This window comes from Astatotilapia calliptera, chromosome 3, assembly GCF_900246225.1.
Source record: "Astatotilapia calliptera chromosome 3, fAstCal1.2, whole genome shotgun sequence".
Classification (NCBI taxonomy): domain Eukaryota; kingdom Metazoa; phylum Chordata; class Actinopteri; order Cichliformes; family Cichlidae; genus Astatotilapia; species Astatotilapia calliptera.
This window is the reverse complement of record NC_039304.1, coordinates 9,307,284-9,328,441: the sequence shown is the minus strand read 5'-3', so window position 1 is coordinate 9,328,441 and position 21,158 is coordinate 9,307,284. Positions and strand designations below refer to the sequence as shown.

Sequence of the window (21,158 nt, the reverse complement as noted above, 5' to 3'; positions counted from 1 at the left end):
TCCCCCCAAAACAGCCCTTTATTCAAACATTGTCCTAAATTTAAAAAAATATATTCAACATGGAGACGTCATTGAGTTTGTGTAATCTTTCTAAATATAAACTTGTTACATTTACATCAAGTAATGTAAGTTACATTTGTTTCCAACAGCATAATGGTGTCATTGATCCCCGATGGCATTAAGAGATTAAAAGGTTCCCCGTCCTCTCCGTGTTGTTGACAAGCGTTGTAACGCATTACAGTCATTAGCATTAAGCTGGCTCATCAATAAGCACTTGGCTGAGCCATCAGTCTTCCTTGGACGTAGCCCTGGGGACCCCGCCAATGGTCCCTGCCAGCTTAGAGACTGGCCACAGGGGTACCCTTGATGTGTCGGTCACTGCGCAAACACACAAACGCGCACCTGCCCTGACAGCAGAGTTTCAAGTGTCACTGCGAGCTTCTGTTTGTTGAAGTTCTTTGTCGGTTGCTTATGTTGTGTCAGTGTAACTACTTGTGCTTGTCAAGCATGTTGGTGTTTGTCATCTCGTATTGTGTTGACTTGATGATAGAGTCCTTGTGCGTGCGTGTGTGTGGGGAAGGAGGGGGAAAAAAAAGGCAAGTAGTCTCTCAAAGTTAGTGTTTTTGGTGTATCCGTCAACTTTAGTAATGTCTCTTACAGTATTTTTGTTCTATATGCCATGTTGGTGATACTGTGCGAGTGTGACTCTGTCGAGTATGGCGGTGTCGGTGTCAGTGTCAGTCAGTGTGAGACTACGCGGTGTCAGTCTGACAGCCAGACGTAGTCTGATGCGATTGTGTGCAACAGTGAATGACAATGTCTCCACTCAGAAACCAGTGTGCAGTCTTTTGAGAGGGGGATGCGAAAAGAAAAGAAACACCAAAGATGAGAAAAGAAGGATAACGCAACAGGAGGGAGGGTGCTACAGTTCATCGTGTAAGGGCTCTCCCTCCACGTGGTCCAGAGCTCCCATCAGCAGCAGGGCTCCCGTGGCGCTGTCTCTGACGAAGAGAATGAAGGGGTGATCGGCATAGAACAATTTAGGCCGATCAATGTGTTCCTCCTGTAGGTCAGCATCTTCTTTCCCTGCCTGAGCAGCCAGCTCCAGGGTAGCCCAGTGGAGGACGCCACCAAGGTGAAGCTTTCCTTTGCTCTTGGCTGACACCCCAGAGAAGTCAGCCAACTTCTGGTCCCAGGCATCGGTCAAACCTAAAGTAACCAACTGTTTCTGCAATTGGAGGGAAAGAAAAGATGATAAGACTTCATGGCTGCCTTGAGTAAGTTCTCAAACAAGTTCTCAAAGCTTGGTGCCATCGTAGATAAACACGCTCTCCAAGTGCAGCTGCCAGGACGCTGATCAATTATGCACGCGAGGGGACCAAACAAGGAGCAGGAGGGAAAGCAGATTTTAAAATTTCATGATGCTGACATTCAGAAGTTTGGGACGAGCGGTGCCCTAACCAAACCCTGCAATATGATTAACTTGCACATAAAGATGTGCTTAAAAACACTCAATGAGTAACTTTTCACAAGCAGCATTTTCTTTACTTACCATAATATTTATCTACTTTATATACCCAAAAATTTGAGATAGAAAAGAGGCTGACAGTTGCCCTTGTTGTGAGCTGGCAGAACAAAGTGGACGACAGGCAGAGAGGAGACGGAAGGAGGATGCAGAGGATGAATAATTTAAGAGTGATGCCCCGTGACCTCGGCACCTCCTTTGTTTTGCCTCTGATATGAATTCCACAGAAAGTCGTCGCCATGACAGGTAGTTTATCCTCCCATGGCAGAGGGCCACTCACAGTGACAGGCTTCTGCAAGGGCCAGATGAGAGCATGTGTGGGTGTGGACGTGGGGCTGTGTGGACTCATCTGTGCGGATGCGCGCGAGGCCACGGCTACAGAATATCTGCAGGGGAAGATGGGTGGGTGACGGTACTGTTTTCCGGCATTCTTTAAACTTTAGCTGACAAAACTCCTTACTGGAAACGTCTTTTACTAGCAGACAACAACTAAGATCTTCCGGCTGTTCTGTGGGTGCTCCCTCGCTGAACCAAAACCACACTGTTTTTGCTCACGTCTTAAAACCACAGACTAATAGAAAACTGCAATAAACCATGTAGAACATCTGCTTTTCGTTTAAAAGCTAAGATGTGCATGCTCGAAAAAAAATCACCCCGATCATCACAGGTTAAACCTAAACACAAAACAAGTGCATGTATATACAGTTGTAGGCATCTGTCACTCCCATTCCAGTGTTTTCATGCATTTGTGTCCACAGAGAACGAGCACCACCTCCTTCTCTAATGCACTTCTATTGTCCTCATCCATTATTCCTCTACTCTTCTCTCACCCCCACCCACCCCACACGGTTCCACTACATCACTGTCTTCCTCTGCAGCTCTGACACTCGCCCAGCGTCTCCATACCTCATCTGGCCCACGTGCCTCCATGTTATCCCATTCTTTTTCTAACTCGATCCTTCTCCTTTTTCTTGGGCAGGCCTACTCACCCCGCTTTACAATGTTCTTGCAAACTGTCAGTCTCCATCGGAGATCATTTCAATTTTTTTCCTCCCCTAAGTTATTTAACAAGAAACTACCTGGCATCTCTCTCTGTCACTCACGACACATTCTTTCCACCTATGTGCACAATTGTGGACATATATGTGTGTGTGTGTGTGTGTGTGTGTGTGTGTGTGTGTGTGTACACACACACACACACACACACACACACACACACACACACACACACACACACACACACACATATATCTATCTATCTATATACATAAATAAGAGGACCGAGTGGCAGCACAATAAGAAGAAGCAGGCATGTCAGCGGAGCCCACTGAGGCCTTGTGCGCTGCGGAGGTGTGGCACTGCATTATACGGGGAGAAAAACCTCTGGGAGGTGCTCTTTGGCTGCCCTTTCTCTCGGACGCACCGCATGAATCTTAGATGGAACAGCACTGGGTGGACTGCTGATGCCTCGCGCACAACATCAACGAGCTATTTGTCTGCGAGTGGGAGCCACAGGCATTGTCACCTGGAGATTTCATCTAAGAGTGTATGTGTGGCCAGGGCTACCTTTACCTACAGCAGTGGAGTCTAACCAGGCCCGAGGTAGCATGGCCCTGAGGCATGCAACACTCAGCATCACATTATTTCACCTCGATGGTCGGGCCCACTAAGAAGCTTGTCGGGTGTACCTGTGGGGGGTTTTAAGGTTGTGGCGGACATGGACACGTTACAGCTCTATCAGCGAGCAGTTGTTCTGGATGCTTTAAAAAAAAAAAGCAGACCAGCTTTAATAATGATGAAGTTAAAGAGGAAAAAAGATGAGAGAGAAAAAAAGCAAAGATCAAAAGGGAGGTCGCTGCTAGGCAGCGCTCCTTTCAGCTGTTGTATGCAAATGATGCGATTTGAACTTGGGGAAAAGACCTTAAGATGATTCAACTCTATGAAGACCTCACACCACACCAAGACTATTTACCTCGACAGTTAAAATGGAAAAGAAAAAAAAGAAACAAGTGGTTTGTCTGTAGTGCTGAATGTGTTCACTGCAAATTCTTATTTTCTTGTGACCTTTTATGTCTGTGAACTGCATACTGTATCTAATATTTCAGAAACTAAATAGTGAAGCCAACGTTTCTCTTCTAATCCTGCAAAAAATGATTTTTTTAGTTGACAATTAGAGAAGAAAAGCAGGTAAAATGGGAAAAAACCCCACTTCATTTGGATCACACAGCAGGTAAGGAAGAGGGACTACAGAAAGCAAAGGGTAGGCGAGAGTGAGGCCGATCTGTGCCTCTGGACAAAAGATAACACACTGGATAATAAAACGATTCTCACTGTGCAATCTAATTTACTTTGTACTAAACTAACAACTTTCACTTTTAGAGTCTTTGGTCTAAAACTGTTAGAACACAGAGAAATAATGAGGTTCACTATTCAAAGTTATTTGAACAACAACAACAGTAGAAAAGTGCTGGGACGACACCGAAATCCTGACAAATGAGGAGCTGGCACAAGCAATCTTTGGCATTTTTCCACCGTAATCACCGAAATAATTCATCAGTTACTAAAACACTAACTTCTGTCAGTCAACTATGCATTAGTGTGTTATTTCATTTCTATTTTAATGCTCCTCATTATCTTTTCACATTGCCTTTTACACTTTCTCCCACACTATAGCAATGATTCCACTTTCCCATACATTTTAAGTGAGTGGAATTGTTAAAAGCACATGCTACATGAACACTGTTAGCTGGAGTGCTTTTTTTTTTTTTTTCACATCATCCTCCTCACTCTGCTTTTGTTTCCTTCTTGGCTCAGCTCTATATATAGCTCTATATTAAAAGGCAACAAAGCGAATAAATAAATAAAAACTAAAAGAATTTCTAATTTTCTATCATCTTATACTGTTACAGTACAGTGGCTCCATGTGGTTAACACTTTCTCCACACACCTGAAACGTCTGTGGTTGCACACCAGGAGGGCACACAGACTCACAAGCTAGTAAACTACTAGCTGTTCCTGTAAAAGCGAAGCTTGTGTTAAGAAGGGCAATGGGCATAAAATCTGTGCCAAATCACATGCAGATCCATCTACTATGGCAACCTTGGGAAATAAAGGACCAGCGTTGGTGCTGATTTCCCAGATTTTGCCACCTTAAGTAACTCCAGACACGTTCTGCCTAATTCAGTGCTGCCCTAAACATCCCCACGTGGGTGGTTTGAAGTGTGCAGTGTGCGGCACTGGCATCATCGCAGCACCATTTCATGGACACATTTGATGCAGGCTTTAAAGAAAGCCTTTTCTTTTTCACACATTATCGGCTCTCGAGGCTTCAAAGCCTCACCATCGCTTTATTAAGGTCTCATCAGCATCACTCCTACTGGTATCTTATTTACATGGGCTTTTACCTCTTCTACACAGTCAATGTGCTCTGTGTCTCATTCACACAGACACATGAGTAGCGCTTTATTCTATGAGACCATTTTACTGGAGAAGAGAAAAAAAAAAAAAAAAGGAAAATAAAGCCTTAGCTTTCAGCGAGATGTTTAACTAATGGCCATGAAACACATCTGATTAATTCATATGATGCAGGGCTATGGTAGCTGTGCTAAAACAGCTGCCCCTTGACACTGTATACTGCAGAGTGCGCTCTTGTAAATATTTGATGGCCTTTTGACCTCATTATCCATGACTGAGTGAGCTCTCTGGTGAACACTCATATGTCTTAGTCACCAATCGGAGATATAGCCACCGAGGAGCTCAAGTTTGGCCATTAGTGAGTGTGCGTGCATGTGTGTGGCCTGGTCAGCAGTGGATCAGAGAGAAAAGGAATGAGTGTGGTTTATTCTGTGACCTCTGGGCAAGGCTTGTTAAGAGGGTTCTCCGTCTCTGGCTGCAGACCCCGTCACACTCCTATTCTTCACCGGAGAAAAACGCCACCACCGACAAGACAAAGGAAGAGAAATGCCACACTTTGCTGCTCTGTATGGGTCTTCGTGTGCTTCCCACCTCGTCCCCAAGCAATCATTGACCCCTCTCGTTCTCTCCCACCTCTCCTGCTCACTTTCCCAGCCAGTGTCACTAGGGCTGGGCCATATCATAAAGTTCATGGTAATACCGGTATAATTTTGGGCAACGATAGAAAAATGAAATATCGCGATAGAATAGGGGTGAAACGCGCATGCGCAGTGCCTTTTTGCTGAGCACACGTCGGAAAAAGCATGGCGGCAAAAGCAAATCGTTGAATGAACCAGATGAACCAGAATCAGTTTGTAAAAATGCTGCAACTTCAGTGGTGGAACAGGTTTAGCTTTCGTCCGTCAGACACACAACAAAGCACTATTTTTGGTAGAGCATGCTAGCGGGCCGTCGTTATTACCATGTTTTTTGGAAAATACGGCACACTTAAAATCAATCCTTTGATTTTTCTGAAACTCGACAGTGTCCCTTATAACCCCGTGTGCCTTATGTATGAATTCTGGTTGTGTTTACTGACCTCGAAACGATTTTATGTACACGGTGCTCGAAAATCGGTCAAATGTTTTAGTACGACTTTGCTAAGCTACGAACCCGCACCGCTTGATGGATTGTCGGAGCGTTGCGGCTATTGTAGGCAGGAGCCTCGCGGAGTGATACGTACTGTGCTTCAACATAGTATTACGGTATTGTGTGTGTATAACCTCTTTAAGTTTTGTGGATATTATACATCGTTATGCTGAGGATTAGGGATGGGTATCGTTTAGGTTTTATCTGATACCGGTGCCAAATCGGTACTTTTGAAACGGTGCTCAAACCGGTGCTTAAAGAATGGAGAACACAAACTTTGTCCAAAAACCTCTCATGTTCAGCTGGTTTTTTTTGTAAAAAGATAACAATGTTAGCCTTTTCTGCAGCTATGGGGCATATATGGCATCACTCTTGGCTGGAAGCAGTGCTTAAACAATGGAAAAAACACAAACTTAAACCCTCTCATGTTTAACTGTTTCCCACTTTTTCTTTGGTCATTTTAGCCTTTTTGGCCAGGGTGAAGGGAGTATCTGCCATCAAACAAGAAGACAGCCGCATGTAGCTATGATGATGTTTGCTAGTTCACCTTACATGCATTAATGTAATAACGTGGTTAGCCTACTCAACGTAAATTACACACGAACAACATGAAGCTACTCACACAGAGAAGAACAGCTGCTGCTGCTGAATCATCCTCATCATTTCTGCTACACTGGCAGGGCTAGGGGCCAGGACTCTATTCTTCGGGTTTTTGGGGGATGTTGCTCCGGGTCCGATAACAGGCACCACACCCGCAGTAGATGTGCACGGTGTGAGGTCTCGCAGCAAGCTATCAAATACGGCGCATTTCTCGGCTTTTAAAAAAAACGCTATGCGTCGCCAGGTGTTTAATCGGATTCTTGGTGTTACCTCCTTTGACAGTATCACAGTATCACCTTAAAGCACTTGTTGCAGGCTGCTGAGTTTGCATCTTTTGCTGTGAAGTACAGCCAGACTTTTGACCGCTTCGCCTTGGACATTTTTAATCTGTAGCTCTGCTCTAACAGAACGTACGTACCTGGCCCCGCCTACTATCCTCGGAAACGTAAAATGATTGGCTAGAAGTGTATCACAGCTCAGGAAAAAAAAGCACCGAAATAAAGCACCGAAATGTGCGCTGCTTTTCGGTCTGGTTACTACCGTTTATGTCAGAACCGACACCGGTACCCATCCCTACTGAGGATATGTCGGCCAATTTCCATTGGAAATGCCTTTTGGTTAAACTGTCAGCAAGGAATTTGCATTTGCACTGTTAAAGTTTTATATAACTTTAACGCACATAAAAAACAGCTGCTTGTTTAAGTGAAAATACATTGATGTTTTTTTTTTTTTGCACTAATAAAGTTGTGGAATTGTAAAGTATCTTGTCTAGTGTCAATTATATCGTCAGTTATATCGTTATCGCGAATTTTCAAATGTATATCGTGATAAATATTTTTGGTCATATCGCCCTGCCCTAAGTGTCACTCCCATTTAGGTCAGCGGAGCCAAGGTTCAGTCGCTTAGCGATGGTTTACAAGAGGCACATGTTTGACCTACAAAAAGGATTTAGATCCCTGTGACTGATACGACGGGGAGGACTGGGGTGAAGGAGCGAACGATGCCTTTGGATGTGGCAAATCCGCTCAACATGAGTCAGAGGTGTGCGATTTTGTTTGTGCTCATTTGCTACGCACACAAGATGAAAGTCTTAGACACACACACACACACACACACACACACACACACACACACACACACACACACACACACACACACACACACACACACACACACACACACACACACACACACACACACACACACACACACAGCTAAGATCATCGTTTTTTCCAAATGCTGCCCTCTAATCTAAGGATTCCATGGCCATCCGTGGCACTGACAGACAAAGTGGTAAACAGCATTAACGCACGGTGATGAGCAATTATTTGGCTGACCCAATTGGAAAAATGATTGTCAGTGAAGACACGGAACTGTCGCTGGCCAGAGGGTTTGGGAAGACAGACGCAATGAGATCAGAGTGGGTAGAGGGTTTTGTTTGGAGCTTGAGTCCTTTCGCAATGATTTCTCAAATGCGCTTATTTTTCTTGAGAGAGCAAACGGAGGAAGACAACTCATCACGAGTCAAACGGGGCCAAAACGTGCTCACCCATAATTAGGTTGCATAATGAGAACACTGTACAGCTACTTTTAGTTATTTAAGACCATTAAAGGTTTTCTGTTTTCTGTTTTTTCTGTCTGTAAAACTGCCTCGGAGAGACAAAGGAGGGTCTGTGCAACAGGATGCTTTCTGCTCTTTCTCTGGCAAAGTCATAGGCGTGTCAGAAGCCATTTCAAGCTTTAGTTCTAGATTACATCCTCCTCCCGAGAGTCTCCTGACAATGTTAATGTCAAAAGCTTGTTCTCCGGGGCGCAGCTAGCAGAATGACATGGTAGCACAGCTCTACAGAGATGTTTGCTAAAGTAAAACGAGGGCAAAGTGGATTTCATCAGTCCATGATGAGGTTACAGCATACATATGGATAGGACGTCGGCAAAGGTTGCAGTCGGTGTCCACTGCCCTGGGGAAATGGGTTTTACTGGGATGCTTCTGCTTCTGTCAGGTTAAACTAACCTCCCCCCGTTACTACTTCTCTCTAGCTCATCCACAACTGTTGTGTTATCAACTGGTCTCTGGGTGTAGTCAGATTGAAGACTAAGCAATTTTTCAAAGTAGAACAAGTCACTGAAAAGATGCAAGAGGAATGAAGAAAAAAATAATTTAAGTAATAAAAGTTTGAAATGGTAAAAAAAGCAACCTCCAGAAAAAATGGTGCCAGAAGCTGCAGTTCCTCTAACGGCCACTTGAGAGTAAACTCCATAAACCGATGTTAAAATGCTCAGCGTTAGCAATGAAAATAATACACGTACAGCCTGGTACAATATTTTTAGTTTCTGAAACCAGTTTTCCAACTCTCAATACCAACAGCACTGTGACAAAACATTTTTCCGTATAGTCTTATAACAAGGGGTGTGGCTGCTTTGAGGCGTTTCCTCACTCAGTGGACATCACAGAACTGGATCTATCAACGGTGCATCTTCTGCTGGTGTCTTTTGGAGTATATTTAATCAGATTATCTACCAATAATATGACTTGCTCTGCAGTATGCACACTTTCAAAGTACAACACATTGTGTTTTCGCTAAATTCGTTGTTTCTGACATAGCTCAAGTTAGAGATTGGAAAAAAATCCAGGCTGAAGTCAAATCTTAACAGATCCAGGCCCAAAAATCAGACCCCATGAAAGCCCAAGTCAGTTTTCAATTTTATGAAGACAATATGAGGTAAAAATTAAACACATCTACATCTTATTGGTGGAAAAGAGTGAGTACTAGAAATCCACTACTGAGCTAAATCTAGGAACATTTTAATGGCTATCAAGGATCTTAAATGCCATTCCTTTCTTTACTCTCCTTATTCTTGCTTTGCTGCATGCATACCTAGATCTCTGTTAGGAAATTCCTTTATCCTACATCTCTTGCAAAGGTGCAAAGATTCTTGTAGCAGCCTGTCATTCTGAGCCAGCGCTCAGCATAGCTGTTCTGGTTTCAATGGCAAACTTCTTCTTTGAAAGGCTCCATCAGTTGTCAATAATAATAACAACGTAGTATTAGTAATAACAGAGCACAATTAAACTGGCTGTTTGTCACAGGCTACTTCCTGTGCTTTGCTCAAGATACTTGGAATTAGCAATCTCAGCCATGTTCCTCTATTTGTTTTTTTCAACAGTTTACTTGGAGCCACAAAGGAAAATCAGAGTTTGATTTTTTTATAATTACAAGATGCCACGTGGAACATCACATGGAAGAACAGTATTTCACAAAGAGAAGTGAAAAGTATTAAAGTTAACCTATAGAACTGTGACTGCAACTAATGTCAATTCCATAAACCTGACCAGAAAACTTTCCTTCCACTTTCACCCCCTCAGCAGGAATTTCCTGAAGGTGAAAGGCCCGTGTGATTCTAGCAGCTTGTATGTTTCTGTGTCCCTGTTAGACACCTCTCGCCCTGGTAAAATACGTGCTCTTCCACCAGCCCGACAACTCTCAAGCCTCCCAGTCAGCAGCCTCCAGTTTGGCCTGGATGAACCTTAACAACCCTAATGCACTCACATTAGCATCAGCTGCCACTAAGCTGCTTTCTGTCCGCTTGGCTGTCCTATTCACTTCTCAGTACCTCAGACCAGCTACCTGCTGGCCCTGGGAGTAGCAGGAGCAGAGATCCACATTACCAGCTGGGCTGTGGCATAACCTTTGTGCTCTTGCAAAATAAGGCCTGTGGGAGGCACCGGGACCCCACAGAGGAGGTACAGGTCATGGTCATCCTCAGGCCCCTCTTAGCCTCCGAGCAGGAAGGTTTGGGTGCCCAGGTTTGATACACCTGGGCACCCTTCACCTCAAGAGTGAGAAGAGAATAGTGGAAAGGACTGACATTTGAACTCACCTTAGCCAACGTCTGCACTGAGGCTTCAATTACAGCCAGTACTAAAAAAGAATAAACAAAAGCAGTCGAAGAAGGAGGCACAAAACTAAGTAAGACACAGTGGTCACGTTCCGAATGGAAGGAGAAAGTAAAAGAAGGAAAATAGAAGCGAGAAACACGACACAGCATAGAGGAAGAGCAGGAAGACCAAAGGATGGGGTGGGAGGGGGTGCCAATATGTGTGAGAAAAGGGTAGACAGATAAGAAGAGTGCAAGACAGGAAAAGCAGCCGGCCAAGACAGAGGCAGGGAATAATGAAGAGATGCGGAAAATCCAGAGAAGGATAAAGCAGGCAAAGAAACAATGAGAATGATGACTGCATTGCTGGGTGAAATGAGAAAGCGTATCAGGTGGAGTGAAAAATGATGCAGTGCGCAGATACAGGGAATGAATGGAAGAAGAAACTAGAATTGAAGCTGCACGCAGGGATCCACTCTGTCAAATTCAACTAGGGTTTGAAACAGCTGCACAGCTCCCACTTCACCGCACTTTAAACTTACTTAAAAAACAACTTGGTCTACTGGTCTGCGTATAAATGCAAAAAAAGAAAGAAAAAAGAATAAAAAAGGAAAACAGCATCGTGACCATAGAAGCTAGAGGAGATTGTGACCCAAGAAATTTGGGCAAAGTTATACCTAAAGACAGCGGTGCCTCCAGAATTACTTTCATAGGGGTGGCCTCTAAATATACTGGGCTGGCACATCAAAAACAGTGATCTATCCAGGGATTGGCACCAGCTTTACCTTTACCTTTTTTTAATTATTACCAACGTAGGACAGGCATCCTCCTTGGTGGCGCCCCTGTCTAAAGAACGTAACACTTGAAAATGCCAGTTCACTAATCATCATCAGCACATCTTCTTCATTCACCCCCTCAATGCATTCGTGTCCATTACAGCAGGGCCACAGATTCCTTCAGCAACAATCTATGGACGGAGGTTGGAGGGTTCTAGCTCCTAACTTTGTAACCAGTTAACATTAGCAAAACTACCAGACCTAAAAATGACTAATATTAGCAGCGGCAGCATCAGCAGCCTTCTTTTCTTGTAGGTTAACATCAACATGCTTGTATTGTATGTGGTTACACACAGCTCCAGTCAGCATTTCCTGACTCGGCTGTTCATTTTCTAGATCAAAACACTGCCTGGCTATAATGACACAGGATGTCATTCTTCCTACTTCAAGCCTTGCTACCTCGGTAGCCAACGGTAATTAACAATCCATAGCAACGATGACATCACTCGACGACAGCTTTAATTATGAGGTTTTTTTAAATAATGAATAAAATAAACAAAACACAAGTAATGCATAAAAATACAGTTGTGAAATATTAGGAAAATAAGGGAAAAAAACTATCCAAGCCTACTGATGTCTCTTTAACACATGGAAACAGTACAAGGTGTAACCAGGACTCCTACATGCGTTTCCAAGAAGTAAGATTAACTCAACCTTCTATTTAAGCACTTCAGAGCCATACTTATGCCATACTGCATTAGCAGGACCCGTTTGAGACTTATATGACAATGAAAGGCAGTATGAGCTGAATTTAAAGGACCTGACTCACAGCAAGAATCTTTTTATGCCACTGTACTAAAACAAACTTTGCTGAACTAACCTGCAGACTGAGCGTGCTAGTGATGTTTGCCTTGGGCAGAGAGATGGCCACACTGGTTACACTGGCCTTCTCCAGCCACTTGGACAGCAGCTCCAGGGTCAGCAGCTTTTCCAACTTAGCCAGATTTTCGACATGAAAGGGCAGCAGGAGCACGACGCTGGCCCTGCCTCCCCACAGAGGCGCCTCTAGAACTTGCACCATGTTGTCAGTGTCTTCATGAAAGCGGTACAAACCTGTAGCAGGGGGACAGCAGGGGGCAGGCAAAGAGTTGAGCAAAGATCAGAGAGTCAAGGAGAGAAGCAGTGCTGTGAAGTAACGTTTTCTTTTTTAGCAGTAGTTTAATGCAGAAGTTCTCTTGGAAGTTGGTTCAGAGCTGCACTTTCAGCCGTGTCGCTTCAGTCGTTCGGCGCCACCTCCCTCTATCACCGAGTGAACTCGCAGAAGGAATGCTGGAGTTAGTTTCGCTTCATACATAAAGGAAATGCAAGCTGCGACAGGCCGACAACAAGCCAGCCGTAACACAATTCTCACTCGTGAGTTGAAAGTGACATTATAGATGAGATTAAAAGAAATATACATCCGGTCTACGTCTCTTAACTGTTATCCTAGAAGAAACTCACCCTGCCTTGTTGCTGTTTTAAGACAATGCATAAAATATGGAAAATGTGCTAAATAAATCATTAGGGACACACTGATAAATTAGAGCGAGGCATATTGGACCTCACAAATATTCACGTCCCTTTTAGAGCTGGATTCCTTCTCGCTGCATTTATTCCCTGGCAGGAATAGAGCAGTGACAGACTGCGTACAGCTTTTTATTATTTTTTTTTTTTTACCTGCTCTGTGCATCATCACCACTTTGGTGTATTTCTTTCCCAGGAAGGTACGACGATCTGTGCTTTCCTCGCTGAAATCTCTCTCCCACAGCCCTGAGCAAAGAGAAAGAAAAAGCAGTTTTAAATACAGCATGCTTCATATAGATGGACTGCATGGGGAGGGAGAGGATAAAAACAAAATCAATGAAACGGGAGAAAAAGTGAACAATAGGTTAAACAATGCCATGTTCATAAAACACATATACAGCGACACTGGCTGGCACTGCTCATGAATCATCTGTGTGTACTGCCCATTAAAAAATGTATACCCTCCTGAAAGCTGCTGAGGCAGAGTGCTGTACTGCAGCAGTTATGAAGACCTTAAGGCTACTGACCCCTATTCAATGTTCAACACATCCCCACTTGGCCCTGCTAACCTCCTGACAGCTGTCAATTTAAGAGGAGCTAAGAGTGGAGGAATTACCGTTGTAATAACCTCACAACACACTCTGAAAGCTGCTGGTCCATTCAATAGGGCAGGGGACATTGGATGGGGCGTAGAGGTCGGCAGATTATGACTTGTACCCATCGCGCTCTTTGTGAATGACACCTGAGGCCGGCTAGGGCTATAACTAATGATGATTCTCATTATCGATAAATCATTTGAAAAGGTCAGCGCTCTCGTCACACAAAGCTAAGGTTCAAGGAGGCCAAAAACTATGAAATGCCTCAATTGGCAATGTGAAAGCCTGCAGACTGATTGCTTGGTTTTTATTATTAAGCACCTCTATTAAGAACTGTGCACAGACTCGTCTTTTGTCTGCGCTGTTTTTAATTCCTCTGAAGAAAAACAGACCAAGTTCTCAGAGCACAAGGTGACACCTACAAGCACAGGAACTTTAAGGAGAGATCAATACAAGACACAGTGCCCCATAATTTACCTTAAGACAAAAAGATATACCTCACATGCCATAAGTTGTGAAGACAGATGACAGGGGAAAATAAATCATGCTCAGCCTGATTTAGTCAAAACACTCCTCCACACTGCTAAGATAAGTATACACTGTACTGGGTTTCACTAACAAAACAAGACACAAGGAAACTGCTTCTGCTCAATTTTGTGCAATTTTGTTCTCATTTTCCCAAGAAACTTGCAGATATGTGTATTTGACAAAAACAAACTACAGTTACATGTGACTAACACACCCAACCAATAAGCCTGCACTCTGGTTTCTGATCATACAGTCTGTAGATGCACCTTTGCCAGTTAAGCTTAACTGGTTGACATCCTGACACGTCACCGTCCTTAAATACGGTGACATCAACTCCAGCTGCCTGACACGGTGGCGGCTGAAACAGGTAGTGCTATCCCACAATTCACAAGGACGCCAATCTGCTCACTAAAACGATCAGCAAAACTGCCAAAGTGCCAGATGTACAGATTTATCAGTGCATTTTACATGATATGGTCTCAGCAGTCTGTAACAGGCTGTGTTACAGCTACATGTCAACCATCAACATCAGTCTGTTCCAGTAAAAGCATTTGAACTTAGAACATGGGTTTAGATATACGTGTGTAATAAAAATAAGAAATCACATGTTGAGTATTTCAGCATCTGCTGCCCATTTTGGAGAAATTACTTTTTCCTTACAGAAATATCAACACCGTCAACAATTATCTTCTATTCTAAAGACCTTTGTGAGCCTCTCACCTTTTCACCAGCAGCAGGTCAAAATAACAGTGCTGTTTGGTACTAAAGTGTAGCGGAAAAGCTAACAAATTAACCAAGATGAAGCCAGATAAGCAACATAGCATCGTCACTGCGTTACCTCACTGGTAGGGAACACTTATATACACAAGACATATTCAGCCATCATCTATTCATCCACTGGTTTAAAGTCCATTATCTGCAAATCTCTTCTCTAATCACAAGAAAACAAAACAAAAAAAAAACACTCACTTCATTACCAAAGTGTTACAAAGAAACACCGACTCACTTATGTATGAGGATCACAGAGTTGGTTGGCTGAAACTTATTCTGGAAAAGTAAAATAAGTAAATAATCATAAAAGCAACAAACACCATTATGGTAAACCTCAAAGATGTTTGGCTCCATTTATCTCCAGACTAGAAAGTTACAGAGACGAGGAAGACTGTTTTCACACACTGTTAGGCCTCGTTACACTTTGTCTACATTTGGAGTTTCTTTAAACTGTTTAACTTATTATTAAATTCCACACTTATTCTTTTTTTTTTTTATTAATAGCTGCCTGACTAATTGTTTCAACACCATGGGTGGCATCTCCAAAAGCCAACCAGACTCGAATGGAGCGCAGCCAAACACAAATCGCAGCAGAAAAGACGTGTGATTGTCCCTCCCGGGCATGCTAGCACACATCACAGGCATTCAGTCCGCTTCCTGGGAAACACGCTTTGGAATTCCAAAGCGGCCGGCTGAAGGTTACCTGAAGCGGCAACCGTGTTGTTGAAATGATGTCACGACGATGAACAATTTTCTCCACGGTACACACGTGTAAAAACAAGCACGGGGGGGTTAATGACCTGCTGACCTCCAAACAGACCTGCACAGCAGCAGCAGAGCGACGGCTTTAAACCTGAACCTTTTAATAGCTGTCAGCAACAAACAGCGAGACGACTGCGCGGCGCTCACACAGCTACCGAGTCGTCCTGTTAACTTAAAGCGTAACCCAGTGGAGAATCGATGCGAGCTCGCGGCTCGGTCTCTTCCCTCATCGACTCGTGATGGCGTGCAGTTGTGCTGTTTCAGAAGCTGTTATTAGAGTTTAAATAAGCTGGGGCTTCATGTGCCGCCTCTCCTTTTTCAGTCCCCCAGTGCTGTCGCATTATCTTGTATAAGTTTCACTCCACTGTTTTTTTCCCAGTATTATTTTCCTCTGCTGTCACTGGTGTTTGTCTAAAGCAAAACAAAGCATGAATTAATTAACCAGAGTGGACTGGAACTCCCAAAGGCAGACCCTTTTACAATCCCCTCCACCATGACAGTCCATCTCTTTCACTCTCAGCAGGCCAACCTCTCCCGCTTTACTTTTCTCAGTTTCCTCCAATCACTCCCATCTCTTTGCTTTTCTTCTGCCCCTTTCCACCCAGAAATCTCCCCTTTTTATTCATTTAATTTTACCCTTTCTTTCTCCCCCCCCTCTCTTTGGCCCTCTTTGCTTTTCGCATCTCTCCGCTATAAACATGTTCCGCTACTAATTGGCCCCGACCTTCCTTTTCTTTGAAAGCTCTGTACAGACCGAGGGAGGAGCGACAGCAAAGAGCTTTTTTCCTTTTTTTTTTAAATTCTTCCTTCAATAATTAACTGAAGGGAGGGAGAAGGGAAACAAACAAAAGCGGGGAGGGGGGGGACGGACGGATGGAGATGCCTACTCAGTGCCATCTAAAATAAAATAACACCCGAGACCTCTGAAAACATCCCATTAATAACACATCATCAACTGCTTTAAGTCCTTGGAATCCCAAACATAACGAAAAAAACAAAAGTTGGAACAAAAGCAGGAGCTGCTGGTTTGAGAAAGGAGCAAACTATCGACCACGCTGAAAATTATAAATCAAAACTAAAGGAATCCAATTTTCCGTAATCTAATTTGCAGCTGCAATCTGCTGCATAATCTAATTTGTATATTTGCTCCACGAAATTAATGAACCAACCAATGAGGGTGGGCTCGCAGAAAAAAACAAAAAACAAAACTAATTTTGTAATGAAGTCAAAAAACATCAAACAAAGAGAATTAATTAAATTGCTTATCAATGTATAGTCTGTCAGGGAGTGTTATTTCTGAAGGGTTGTCTATCTTTGCCAGAACCCTGTTTTCACTTCAGGAGCCTTGCCTTCTATTTTTTTCTACCTAATAAAAAGAAAAAAAAAAAGCAGTACCTGCAGGAGGAAGGAGAAGGAACAGAGGCAGATAGACACCGATAAGGAGGATGTGAACAGGAGACATGTGGGAAGGAGAGGGAGAGGAGACAGGGGTAGATTAGACATGTGATAGAGAGTGACAAAAGCACAAAAACAGAGACCAACGCTGCAAAAAAAAGGAACAAGCGAGACAGAAGGATATATTTAACACATCATCATCATCATCATCTTTTGTGGAGACCGCAAACAAAAAAAAAAAATGAGAATCTACGTCAGCGGGCATTCAAAATGTTGGCTGTGCTCTGAGACACGAAGGAGGAGATGGTAGATTCAATTCCACAATCACACAAAAAAAGGAAAAGAAATGAGAAAAAGGAAAATAAGTCATTTCCTTGACTCATGATAAGTGCGGATGAACAAATATTGCCGACCCTCGAAAATAAAATGCGATATTTATTGGCACATTTAGCGTGCCATAATGAACCTCAGATAAGGATTTAGATGGATATGTTTTTGGGATGCAACTGTTAAATCACAGATGGAGCTTCTAACCGACTGCGTCCGTGCAGAAATATTGACTGCTTTCCACCACTGCAGCCTGTCACAAAGAGCAGAGCCGAGCCAAGCTGTGCCGCCGCAGACTTGGAGCGCTCCGAGCACAGATGTTAGGCATGACATCGAGGGAGAGAGAGTCTGGACACTTGTTACTCAATTATTTAAGATGACACATCACCCCCCAATGGAAGATGAATAAGCTCTCAGTGATAGACCCCAGAATCATCCTTTATCTGCTGTGTCCACCAGCTGGAGTCCAACGCATGCACGCGCACACACACCCATGGAGATGCAGGGTGCACACAGGTGGGATTGCTGGCACGCGCCACAGAGCGAGCAAAGACTTGTGCGGACTGTCTGTGCTGTGTGATCACTAAAAATGGCGCACGCCATACTCTCATCTAAAACGGGAAAAGACATCAAGCTTTTTCGCTCCCACAGTTTTAAAAGCAAAATTGGATGCTCACTGTTATCTAATATTTCAGTAACCCTGCACTAATTTAATTTACAATAATGTTGTTTCTACACACCTTTTAAACGCACTGCATTCGCCAGGATCAAAGCTCCAGCCCTGGCCTTGATTTCGGCCTCCAAAGGAGCGCCTTCCAGTCCACTAAGGCCAGCCTTAGCCCAGTCCTGAAGCTGCTTCAGGTCAGCCTTGGAGTCTCCTTTCCCCAGATTCTGATGCTGCACTTTGAACCTAGCCTGACTCTGCTTCACAAAGGCCTGGTCGACTGGAGAGACCTGCTTGGTAAACACAGCTGAGGATGCGTGCAGGTGAAAGCTGGTTCCGTTGGCTTCACTGAAGCTCTTCAACGCCTCGGCAAGACGTTCGGGAACCTGCGTCCCCGCCTTGTCGGGGGACGGTGGGTTGAGGATACCTCGGACCTGGCTGGAGGTGTTACCGACTGAAGCTTCCCCCAGTGCTCCGAGAGAGGAGGCCACCAGCAGAGGAGAGAAGATGACATTTACGGAGCTCGAGTCGGAGCGGAGGGCCTGGTAGAGCCGCAGACCTAGGGTCCAGCTCGGGTCACCCTGAGGTGGAGGAGGCAGTGGCGGCGGACGAGATACTGGACCGGCCGGGGCATCGGCACTCTTCTTGGATGAATTATTGATGCTCCCTTGCACCAGGAGAACTGGCAGAGAAATTAGGAGACAGAAAGGGAGCCTGGGCAGCATGGCTGTTCTGGAACAGAGAGCACGGGAAGGAGAGTCAGTATGAGGATTTGCTCACACGAGATAATCTGTCTGTGTATACATAACAGCAAGAGGAATGAGGAGAATGCACCCCTCTCATTCTCAAGGCAAGCAAAGCCCCCCTCCACAACTATTCATTGCGCATATTTTGACCTGATTTTTAATAGTGTAATACTCATACTGCAACACTCATAGTTGAGATAAAGCAATATAAACACAGCCTGAGGGCTCCTTTTTTCCTGTAAAAGTGTCATTTGTGTAAACTGCTCCTACAGAGCCACAGCAGTGAGAACTTGATTTTCTAAATTCCTCCCCACTTGGATCCACGGTTATTATCTCACCCGCTGCGCGAAAGAAGCAACGTGCGACAATTAACGCTGATGAAGTTTTCAGGCTGGGACCGAACAAACGAATGAGAGGGGGAAATGTGCGTTTTCAATCTTTCCTTTAAAAGAAAAAAAGAAAAAGGCAAAAACTTCGACTCCTTACTTTTGCCGAAATTCAGCAGAAGTGACGGCAAACATCTGTCGTCTACTTCAGCTTATACTCTCTCAAAATTAACCAAAAATGTAAAAAGTCTGGAAGACAGGGAAAGAGAGAAAAATGTCGTGTTCGTTTCATTAATTTACCGTTAATTAATTCACGTGTGTCCCTGTCGTTTTTGCGCCGCGGTCCTGGCTGTGAGCTCCGGAGGAGGTGCTGCTGCTGCTGGAGCTCAGACGTAGCAGAGGAAGCTTACCGTCCCCGCTAACTTCAGCTCCCGGTTAGCTTTCTGCTCTTCCCGAAACTTCCAGGCTTCCACGAGGAGCTGCCACCGTGAGCTTATTTAGCTTTGGGCTGTTTAGGTGCGGGCTCCATGTTAAACAAGCATTTAAAAAAAAAAGAAAGAAATTTAGTTAACAACCTAAAATAGGGCACACTTAGCACACAGTGTGAAAAAGAACTATAACGCTGTTTTCCAATGCAGTTCTATGAATGACATGTAATCCAGTCTGAACTCAGTTTTACTATATATGACAGGTAAATATGCAGCTAATGGTATAAAAACGTTTTAAACCCATTAAACCCTGCCACTTTGTGTCAGTCCTGCTATTCAACTTTTTCCCCCCCCCACATTTATACTTTACAAAACCATAATTAAATATGGCTAAGTCATTGTTGGGATGGGATACCTTTCAGCGGTTCCCTATGGGCTTTTCAGGGATTATGTGGGTGCAGTGTTGGTCTTGGTACAGGTTTTCAAAATGGACAAAAATCCACCGGTTGCAGCAAATGAGGCGTTTCTCCATTCTAAAGAAACCCTTGTGGGTTTGCCGGGATAATAAACTCTCTTGTTCTGGACTCAGTGGGGGTTGTAGTTCCCAAAGGCACTCAAGCGGGGTCGCTAATGGTCTTCTCATCGCTCCAGCTCAGTGACCCCGTGAGAGGCTGCCTCATGTGGTCCAGGGCCTCCCAAACTTGACACCCAGGCCTCCCATTGCGCAGGACAATAGACCACAGCGCTGGCAGTCAGATTTTTTTTTTATTTGGTCAATTTAAAGATGTTTTTTCTTTTTTTAAACTTGTGATTATGTCCTAAATCTGACTTTATCTTGACATGTTGATTACGGAGAGCATTTTATTTTCTTTATAAGTTCAAGTGCTTTAAGTTGAGTTTCCAGGGAAGCCCCCCTACACACATACACACACACACACCTCACTTTTCAGTAGCCTACTATGAAGGAAAACTAGGGCACACTATGAAAGGCTGTATTACAGCTGACCCTTCCGAATGTCCTCATTCTGTAGTCTCCTCATTTCGCCTCCTTAAATTGTACCTGCCCTCCATCTACAATACTACAAGGAGTGGAGAGCAGATAACTTGTAAACAGTGCTTTGGCACAGGGATTATTGCCCAAAGTTAAGGATGGAGAATGACCATATAGGGTCCTAATCAATAAATATAGAGATAGACTAAGGAGGCTAGAGGAGGATCAGAGAGGGATATGGAGGAAGATAACTGCTTGAGACCACCAATGCTTAGCAATCAGGCCGAACATGACAGCTTGTAGACCCAACCAATTATTTACCCCAGCCAAATCAATAGAGCTCTCTCCGAAAGATAGCCATCAGCACCACTATCTGGAACACATTCGCAGCAGAAAGTACAAGCACACACTGAGCACTCTGCTCGCTGCCACTCTCGCTCTCTGTCTCTTTTGAAAACGCACACACGCACTTCCCTCAGAGACACTTAGTTATCAGGCTTCCTTAGAAATAAGACACCAATCAACTAATTATTGAGCATCCTCAGTGAAAACAGAAAGAGAAAAACAGCAACATATCAAACTACATCTGCAGCTAACAAGAAGGTGCATTGGAGGTGCAATGTATGTGCATTTGCACAAACGTCCAGTGAAGCTCCCTCGACGGCCTTGGGATGCACGGTGGTGGTGATGAGTCGACCGGTGCAACCACAAAGGTCGTAACCCTGCCAGTGGCGTCACC

The 21,158-nt window shown here is 44.1% G+C and overlaps 1 protein-coding gene across 4 annotated transcripts; it reads right to left on the bottom strand.

Annotated features, from left to right (window-relative positions):
* Window positions 1-20,058, bottom strand: serpinh2 (serine (or cysteine) peptidase inhibitor, clade H, member 2). 4 transcript variants are annotated; one of them, XM_026161645.1, is made up of 6 exons: window positions 19,844-20,058; window positions 19,301-19,523; window positions 18,005-18,660; window positions 13,039-13,131; window positions 12,203-12,435; window positions 1-1,228 (listed from the first exon to the last, which is right to left on the bottom strand). In XM_026161645.1, exons 3-6 carry the CDS (start codon window positions 18,651-18,653, stop codon window positions 923-925), a joined length of 1,281 nt encoding a protein of 426 aa, XP_026017430.1. In that variant the 5' UTR covers window positions 18,654-18,660; window positions 19,301-19,523; window positions 19,844-20,058; the 3' UTR covers window positions 1-922. The 4 variants fall into 4 exon arrangements, with proteins under 4 accessions (XP_026017430.1, XP_026017429.1, XP_026017431.1 ...); XM_026161644.1 differs by lacking the exon at window positions 19,844-20,058 and having other exon boundaries at window positions 19,301-19,782; XM_026161646.1 differs by lacking the exon at window positions 19,844-20,058 and having other exon boundaries at window positions 18,005-18,655; window positions 19,301-19,782.
* Window positions 20,059-21,158: the final 1,100 nt, after the last annotated feature.

Bases quoted from the DNA above. Each gene is read 5' to 3' on its own strand.
- serpinh2 (XM_026161643.1), bottom strand. From the start codon at position 19,195: ATGTTTGCCGTCACTTCTGCTGAATTTCGGCAAAA. The intron at 18,661-19,160 runs GTAAGGAGTCGA...TCTCTGTTCCAG, and splicing joins TCTGCTGAATTTCGGCAAAA to AACAGCCATGCTGCCCAGGC. The intron at 13,132-18,004 runs GTGTGTAGAAAC...CTCTTTGCTCAG, and splicing joins GAATGCAGTGCGTTTAAAAG to GGCTGTGGGAGAGAGATTTC.